At 32.4% G+C, this 9,735-nt stretch overlaps 1 protein-coding gene across 1 annotated transcript; it reads left to right on the forward strand.

Moving 5' to 3' along the window:
• The first annotated feature begins 713 nt into the window (after positions 1-713).
• LOC111699189 (uncharacterized) lies at positions 714-3,122 on the forward strand. The gene is made up of 2 exons (XM_023469792.1): positions 714-1,593; positions 2,173-3,122. Exons 1-2 carry the CDS (start codon positions 807-809, stop codon positions 2,877-2,879), a joined length of 1,494 nt encoding a protein of 497 aa, XP_023325560.1. The 5' UTR covers positions 714-806; the 3' UTR covers positions 2,880-3,122.
• The last annotated feature ends 6,613 nt before the right edge of the window (positions 3,123-9,735 follow it).

The raw sequence follows: 9,735 nt of genomic DNA on the forward strand, positions 1-9,735 counted from the left end.
AAATAAAACGGAAATTGATCTTCCGGGGGGGGGGAGCAATTTCATTTTAGTATAGACTAAAACCTAATTTATATTTATGTAATGTATCCTTTATAGTCTTTATATTTGACATGAAAAGAAAGCAGTTTTACCCGCGCGAATTGGTTAAACATCAGCGTATTAAGTAAAATGGGTTTGATTAGTGCACAAATAGTGCATAATTGTTGGGTTTCATGTTTATTAGACAATTTAATATCAAAATTTGAGTCTTACAGTCGTCTTCTTATTCCAGAGTATTATGGGTCCTACTGTAAAATACAGATTTTATATGTTTTATCTAACGAGATGGGAAAACCTACTCATGCGTATCATGAATTATTTATTTATAATATATCGGAAATTAAAACACTTAATGCAATAGTTTTCCCTGGAAGAGTAAAAAAACATTTTATTTTTTAAAATCTGTGTTTCAAATTTAATAATTTTATATTGTTTTTGTTGATTGTGAAATTGTATAAATTAAATCTTCCATGATGATTCATTTACAGGCTTGGCGGTCCAGTCCGCCCTCTCTTAGCCGATTCGTGAAACATTTTCTAGCTGTGATTTAGCTGCGATTTCCCAGGCTAGCTAGGCGAGGAAGTCACAGCTAAAGCATAGCTAGAAAATGTCTAACGAATCGGACATCTATACACAGTTTACTCTAGGTTTGCTCTAGGTCTACCTGCTTACACAGTATATATATCATCTTCAGTCTGCACTAGAACCCGGAGTTAACTACCTTACTGTAGTCCTGACACAATGAACAGGATTTTTTAAGAACAAGGATGAGAGATACACTGATTTTCCTTTTTTATTTTTTGGTTCAAGTCCGAAGTAAATGCTTGGATGAATTCTCCGTGTCAAATTATTCATCAACAACTGTATCCTTGTCCTGGGAGTATTCCTGCTCTGCAGACGATATAGAAACCTATAAAGTAGATTATGTTCATAAAAATTACAAATCCTGTTCCGACGGAAGAAGGGATAAGTCCAAACCCTCCGGGTTTGGAACCGTTGAAGTTTTAGAACCTCGGGTTGTAATACAAAACCTTCATCCGTACTCCGAGTACAGTTTTGAAGTGAGAGTGATAATAAAAGGTCGGAACGGAAGACCAGAGAGTAAAACTGTTCTAGCTTCCACAGATTACAGTATTCCTAAAGTAAAAGCTCAGCCTAGTAGTCTAGATTATAGTTATAAAAACACTGACACTAAACTGGTTTTCAATTGGTCTCCTCCTCTTGAATCCACTCAGTGTAATCTCTACTACTCGGAGCTGGGAAGTTTTCTCTACCAGGTTCAGGGAACTAGTGAATGGAACCGTAGATACTTCAAGGAGGATAGTCTAGAGATATCCGAGACCCTGGTGGAGATAGATGGATTGGAACCATACTCAGATTATCTTTTCCTCCTGTTTATTAGTAACACGGAGAACGAGTATGACGAGGACGTGTATCTCCGACTTGAAGGGAGAACACTCTCCAGTGAACCGGATCCTCCGGAGAGATTAGTGGCTGAACCCTCCGATGAAGGAACAATATATTTCAGATGGAGACCAAGGAATCCTAAAAAAGGTAAAGTAGTGAAGGGTGTCCTTAAAAAGGTTTATTTAAATCAAGGTTCTTTAATAAGGTCGGATGCGCTCCAATGTACTGAAAATGTCGTCTCCTTAGCTTAGATATTATAGAATTCTTTTATGACGTCACACTCGCCTCTATAATGACTGACGTGAGATGCGGATTCTATTTATCTATTCTGATAGAAGATGATGTTTTCTGTACATTGGAGCACACCCAGAGTTACCAACTTTATTAAAGAACCTTGGTGTATAGGTTTTGTTCACATATTTGAAAATACACCAAATTTTAGATTTAGGAGCACTAGCATACCTACCTATAGAATAATGAACTATGCACCATTATCAAGCCTCGTTAATTAGGTTCCGTTTATAAATGGTTTAAATTCAAAACTTTTGGAGGCCACGAATAATTGTCATTTTGTTGACAGTTGTTACATTCATTACCTCTCCCCGAACTAGTAATAATAACCACTTTTAATAAGAAATAAATTTCCGCTTCCTTTATATTTGAGGGGGGGGGGATTTGTGTTATTTTTGTTTGTTTCTTGAAAAATTAACTGTGTCCATATTTTAGGAGAAATCTCCCACTACGAGGTGCGGATAAAACTGACTGAAGGAAAAGACTGGCTGGATTCTGTTCTTGTTGATCCCAATGATTCACTCTGCAGAGATGACGAGGTTTACGGAGAAACCGTCTGTCACACCTTATCCGACCTGAAACCTGAGAACTACACTCTCCAAGTTCGAACCTACAATGTCAAGGTTGATTCTCCCTCCGCCTGGTCGCTAGCTGTACACTCACAAGCACTTGACGTAGCAGAACCACAGTTCGGTTTGTATCATATTCTCATCATATCCGGTCTATCCATCCTTGTACTCGTCATATCATCCGTCCTCATCGCTAAGTACCTGGAAACCCGGAGAAAGAAAGGGTTTGACCGGGTTCAAACTGCGGAGTACAGCAGACCGATCATAAAATCCAATTCGTATATAATAAGACCGGGTTCTACTCCCGGGACGAACTCCAGGTCGGTTCAGGACCCTCTCCCTCCCATTCCTCAACCTGAAAACATTTACGCTGATCTCACACCTAAACTGGAGGAGGAGGATAACTACCTGAAACCGAACCCAGCTCGGGTGGACAGTGTTGAAAGTTTAGACGAAGGGGGATATCTTCGTCCTAATTTTAACAGGTTTCAAAGATTGGATACAACCTGCTCCGATCCGGAAACCTCTCCTCCTTTAATCCCTCCAGTGAGTTACCGTTCTGGAAATAATTAAAGTAAAACTCAATCCTTGAGAACAATGCAATCTTCCAATCAGATCTGAAACGTGCTTCACCTGTTTAAGGGATGCAGCTTTTAGATGAACACTTGCAAATTATATATTCATTCATTCCAGTTCAGGGATACATATTCCGCATTGAAAAATTAGAAAATCAGTTTTTGAGTTTCTGAATTACACAAAAAATATTTTTTTGAGGGGGGGAGTTTGATTGGTAAAATATACATCCCTTTTGTTAAATTGTGGGTTAGATTTATCATTTACTTTGGTTATTTTCCCTTGAAACCGGTTTAAACCAGTTGACTGCAGTTTAGTCTAGTTAAATCATTATCCTACCTTTTCATCAGCAGAATTGAGCTGAATTCAATTTAAATACACGATATCAAACATATCGTAGAAAAATATTGCAAGTTAATATAATTAAATTAGTTTTTCAAGGTCATTCGGAAATCACAAATAATCAAGGCTAGATATTGTTATATAAAACAATTCCGTTGGAGAGTATATATTGTATGTATATTGTATATTTCCACACCTGGTGAGGTTTCATTCTATTTTGAACTGAATATAGGTCTGTTCGAAGTTCGTGCCATAAAAGCAATTTTATACGTAAATATAAGGGACCCTCCATTTCAAGAGTTACATAACATATTCTGCCATAAAATCCAAAAAACGCTTCTATGAAAGAAGCCTCCGTTGTTTCTGATCAAACGGATATCTCCATCAATTAATCAATCAATGAGGGTCACCTGAAATTACCTTTAAACCTTTAAATTTTCTTTCCCTGACTTTAATTAGCAGTGTGGTCCTTGACTTCTTTGGAATGAATTCAGTAACACTAAATTCATAACTTCTTGCAGGCCTCTTCCTGTATACTGTAAAGTTAATATTCTTAAAATATGCATTGAAGACTTGGTTTTCTTGGAAATTGCCAAACCTTTAAACCTATTTTTCGACATTTTAGGAATATTTTTCTTCCAACGCAGCTTTTTCAATAATATACAATATTACGTAATTTCACTAATTATATATCGTTATATTTGAAATTCACGAGTTTAAATTTAAAAAACAATCAGCTGAATGAAAAGGGCGTTATTTCTGCACACAATTTTTTAAATAACACGAATTTATAAAAAGTTAAATCATGAAAGTAGAGATTATTTTTAACCGAGAACGAGAATTGCAGATTTATGCTTTTTTAATATTAAAATTAGATATTTTTCAAAATTGATATGCGATGTTTTTACATTCTCTGTGATTAGTATAGTATTTGTATTATTTCCTTAGTGTTAAAAGAAAAAATTAGTAAAACTTAGTTTTGTAATTATTAACTTAATTTTGGATATTCATTTCAGGGGTTCATATTTTCTATGAGAATATTTTCCCCTCGCCTTACTCTTCTTTATAAATTTATTTTCATCCATGTATGTTAAAATTAAAAAAAAAATTATGTTAAAATCCCATTTAGAGTGCCATCATCGCGGAGGATTATGAGGCTATACGTAGTATTGTAAACCGTTATGGACACTCCTTAATTTAAGGGAAACTCAAATTTCGTTGACAGTCCCTTTAAGGTTTTATTTCATACCGTCAACAGTCCCTTTATTTTCTATTTCAATCCGTCAACAGTCCCTTTATTTTCTATTTCAATCCGTCAACAGTCCCTTTATTTTCTATTTCAATCCGTCAACAGTCCCTTTAGTTTATATTTTGATCCGTCAACAATCCCTTTAGTTTCTATTTCAATCCGTCAACAGTCCCTTTAGTTTATATTTTGATCCGTCAACAGTCCCTTTAGTTTCTATTTCAATCCGTCAACAATCCCTTTAGTTTCTATTTCAATCCGTCAACAGTCCCTTTAGTTTCTATTTTGATCCGTCAACAATCCCTTTAGTTTCTATTTCAATCCGTCAACACTCCCTTTAGTTTCTATTTTGATCCGTCAACAGTCCCTTTAGTTTTTATTTCAATCCGTCAACAATCCCCTTAGTTTCTATTTCAATTCGTCAACAATCCCTTTAGTTTCTATTTCAATCCGTCAACACTCCCTTTAGTTTCTATTCCAATCTGTCAACAGTCCCTTTAAGTTTCTATTTCAAACCGTCAGCACTCCTTTAATTTTCTATTCCAATCTGTCAACAGTCCCTTTAGTTTCTATTTCAATCCGTCAAGAATAATGTTTGAATAGTCATTATACAATGCAGCTTTGTAATGCTAGTTCCAGTTAGAACTAGAGATGGATATATTTTCTGCTTCGTTTTTGAAAGTTTTAAAGATTTTTTAACATTAAAATGTCAAGATTTTTGATGCGTTTTTATGTAATATACTAGCTAGAGTGCCCGGAGTTGCCCGTGGAATTAAATAAAACGAATTTTGAAGAAAAAAATCGATTTCGGAAGAACAAAAATAAAAAATTTTATTTTATAGATTATGTAAAATTATTTGATCTAAAAGTTAGCTTTTTTATTATACAGACAAAAATGAAAATTGTTAAATCGATAAAAAAAGCTTCTCAAATCCTTTTAATTAAAAAAATAACTTGAAAGATTGCAGAACAATGTCCATCTCTAGAAACTAGCAAGTTTATTTCTAGTCCAAATGTCAGGTTCTTATGTTTAAATATCTAAAAACAATTGTCACCAAATCCAACAAGTCGATAATGCTGTTTAACAAAACGTTGGCTGAATGTAATACAACTTTCTGATTCAAATTTAGTTTTTTTACAATATAATATCCGATGTACTTTGTATTTTAACAGAGCCCAAAATTTAAAAGAGTATCGTTGAACGAAACTCCCGAGTTTCCTTTTTGGGGTCTTAACATTTGTGTACATTTTGATTTATGAGATTCGAAAAAAAAGGAGAATATAAACAAACTGAAAAATAACATTTCATGACAAAAATATTGATATTCACAAAACCCCATTCGTGAAACCCGGGTTTTAAAACTGGTTTTCATAACGATACCCTGTCTTACGTTTTGGGCTCAGAGCTACCCACTAGACAAGATATTTCTAGTTTGAGAACATGTTTGTCAAGAGAAACTTGTGATGTCGACCATAAAGTTGATTCCTGTACAAGTGTACAATGAACATTTATTTGTAGATCCTTTTATATTGTAATATATTTTGTCAATAAATATATATGGGTGTTATCAACGAATTTTAATTCATATGTTTTTTAATGTAATTTTTTTTGTGGGGCACAAGAATCTAAAATGAATAAAACGTAGGAAGTTTGATTTTATGTTTACATTAAGGAAAAAAACATTAACTTTAACGGTTTTCCAATGTTTTTAAAAATCTTTGTATGTTTTTTTTTTCAGAAATTTCGCGCAGTGTAATCGAGCTGTAGAATTTTGAAATAGGATAAATATTAAACATAAAACTTGAATGTTATGAAACTAATATGAATTAACATATCACAGAGGAGATTTTTCTTTACCTAGTTTGTTTTCATAACAGTATGGAAATTTGCTTATGTAAGTATAGAGGGGGGACAATCAAAGTAATAAATCTCAAATGTCGTTTATCTTTAAAATTTTCAAATAATTAATACTTATTTGAGACATTGATACTTTAATTTAAAGAAATGGTTTAAACTTTCTGGGGTGGCCTAATGAACGACACTTGTCCATGATTGGCTCTATTTCAATGCTTTGACGAAGACGTAATTGTCGCGCTTGTAGGGAATTGTCTATAAATATCGTTTGCTTATCTGTGTCAGTCTGTAGCCATAAACGGCTGAACCGATCAGAGCAGCAGTTAAAATATAAAATTATTTATGGGAAAGCCTAGTACATTCAAAATTAGGTAAAGTCGTCTCTGAAGTCTTATTCTTTGTGGTAATTGATAATCTTATTTACATTTCAAATTGAAAGTCGTCTTTATCAGAATGAAAATAAATAGAATAATAACCTTCGAAGTCGGAAGTATTTAATTCACCCAATTCCCCAACCTCATAATTAGGGACGTATTTAGAACAATTCTGTATATTTCATATATGATTGCTATATGTAAATGAATTGTTAAAATAAACTATGGGATACAATTTAATCAACTTCAATAAATGTCTTTTTAATGCATATTCGGCAATGGTAAAGAAGAATGTAAATCTGCAGAAAAACTATTTTAAACCCGGTTTTGATTCAGCTGCAGAGTAAAATTTTGTTGGGTCTATTCAAGGTTGCCAGGATGAACTAACAAAAACCATTCATACTAACAAACTATTTAAATAACTGTGACGAGTTCAAAGGAATTGATTCTGTGCCACGAACTCAAATGTCCTTATCCCTATATCTTTGGAACCCACTCAAGTCCTTAGATATTTCAAACATAAAATTCTGTAAGATCAATTAATTAAGTTTGTTATTTTAAAAGATTACACCATCAAATTTTAAATAAATAGGTATCATAAGGTTTGAGTATGTGGCAAAGACTCAAATCCTTTTGCATCTAATTAATAATTTATATATGTTTGTTTTCATGTCTGTTCATAACTCTTGATCGTGTTGACTGCAATTTGCCTCAAATAATGTACAGGGTGTCCCAATAAACATGGGAATTCAGTGACGAATTCGATATCGTCTTTTCAAATAATTCTTTGATTTAGTATAGTGATACTTACTGAGAAAGCTGTAATCTGTGAGAGTTTCGTCTGCTATATTCACACTTTGTTTATGTTTTGACTGCATACTTAGTAAAACAAGAAAATTGCAATATTCAAACAGAGTAAACTTGTCCGTCTTCACTGTTCATCTCCCGGATACATTATAAACACATCTTTACAGTCTTTTATCCTTTTTATAAAATAAACTCTAGCAGACATAATTATATTATGGCTTTTGAAATTAGTTATTACAATGCTAATTGAAACAAAGACGATATCGAATTCGTCACTGAAATCCCATGTTTTTTTGGGACACCCTGTACTTAGCCCATGGATTCTTTAAAAAAAATAAGTTTAACTGGTCAACTTTTGACAGACAAAGCTGGATTACCAAGCTAGTAATGTAATAAAATCAAAGATTTTTAATTTGTTAAACATTTAAGTTTCTTCTGGCGAAGTCTCTTCTGAAAACCTAAAAATCTGACATTGAAAAATTTATTTATTAGCATCGACAAGCTAACATTTAATGTAGAGGATAAAATCTTGGTGTAATTGAGGGCTTAGGTTGTCATAAAACTCGCAAGTTAAAAATACTCTTGTGGTTTAAGCATTTCAGCATACTTTAGCATTGCCGCATCCTTTCAAGAGGAATTCAAGCCTTAAAACTATACAGGAAAAATGTCTAAATACGATTTGATGGCTGCACGCTTACTAATCATTTCTAATAATCTTATCGAAGGTACGCTGGAATTAATTTTCTTCTAATTTTATATATCATATTTGATAAAGGAGTTGGAACGCTTGAAAGAAACAAGATTGAATCAAAATAAGATTGATAGTTAATAGATCTTGCCAATCAGGATATGCTAAACAGGAATAAACCAGAAAATAGAAATAGTTAATACGGAGGGACAGGAGATAAGAATGAGGTATAAGGGTCAAGAGATATTGAGGAGGGATGAGGGAAAGGAGGTAAAAAGGAGAGATGAGAGACAGGAGATAAAAAGAAGAGATGAGAGACAGGGGATATAAAAGAGAGATGAGAGACAGGAGCTAAGAAGGAGAGATGAAAGACAGGAGATAAAAAGAAGAGATGAGAGAAAGGAGATAAAAAGGAGAGATGAGAGACATGAGATAAAAAGAAGGGAAAGAGACTGGAGATAAAAAGGAGGGATGAGAGACAGGAGATAAAAAGGAGGGATGAGGGACAGGAGATAAAAAGGAGGGATGAGAGACATGAGACAAAAAGGAGGGATGAGAGACATGAGATAAAAAGAAGGGAAAGAGACTGGAGATTAAAAGGAGGGATGAGAGACAGGAGATAAAAAAAGAGATGAGAGACAGGAGATATAAAAGAGAGATGAGAGACGTGAGATATAAAGTAGGGAAAGGGACAGGAGATAAAAGAGAGAAATGAATAAAAAAGATATAAAGGATCTTTACAATGAAAGAAGGAAAAAGTGAAAAAGGAATGGATGATATAGAAGAATATATATAAGATAAGATATAAGATAGAAGAATATATATAAGATAAGATTTAAGATAGAAGAATATATAGAAGATAAGATATAAGATAGAAGAATATATATAAGATAAGATATAAGATAGAAGAATATATATAAGATAGAAGAATATATAAGATATAAGATAGAAGATAAGATATAAGATAGAAGAATATATATAAGATAAGATATAAGATAGAAGAATATATATAAGATAAGATATAAGATAGAAGAATATATATAAGATAAGATAGAAGAATATATATAAGATAAGATATAAGATAGAAGCATATATAGAAGATAAGATATAAGATAGAAGAATATATATAAGATAAGATATAAGATAGAAGAATATATATAAGATAAGATATAAGATAGAAGAATATATATAAGATAAGATAGAAGAATATATATAAGATAAGATATAAGATAGAAGCATATATAGAAGATAAGATATAAGAAAGAAGAATATATAGAAGATAAGATATATGATAGAAGAATATATAGAAGATAAGATATAAGATAGAAGAATATATATAAGATGAGATATAAGAAAGAAGAATATATAGAAGATAAGATATACGATAGAAGAATATATATAAGATAAGATATAAGATAGAAGAATATATTTAAGATAAGATATAAGATAGAAGAATGTATATAAGATAAGATATAAGATAGAAGAATATATATAAGATAAGATATAAGATAGAAGAATATATAATAACTATATGTTTTCATGCG

The sequence above is a fragment of the Eurytemora carolleeae genome, unplaced genomic scaffold (genome assembly GCF_000591075.1).
Source record: "Eurytemora carolleeae unplaced genomic scaffold, Eaff_2.0 scaffold30, whole genome shotgun sequence".
Taxonomy (NCBI): domain Eukaryota; kingdom Metazoa; phylum Arthropoda; class Copepoda; order Calanoida; family Temoridae; genus Eurytemora; species Eurytemora carolleeae.

Coding starts and splice junctions, on each gene's coding strand:
- LOC111699189 (XM_023469792.1), top strand. CDS start 807: ATGAGAGATACACTGATTTTCCTTTTTTATTTTTTGGTTCAAGTCCGA. Junction 1,594..2,172: donor ACCAAGGAATCCTAAAAAAG/GTAAAGTAGTGA, acceptor TCCATATTTTAG/GAGAAATCTCCCACTACGAG.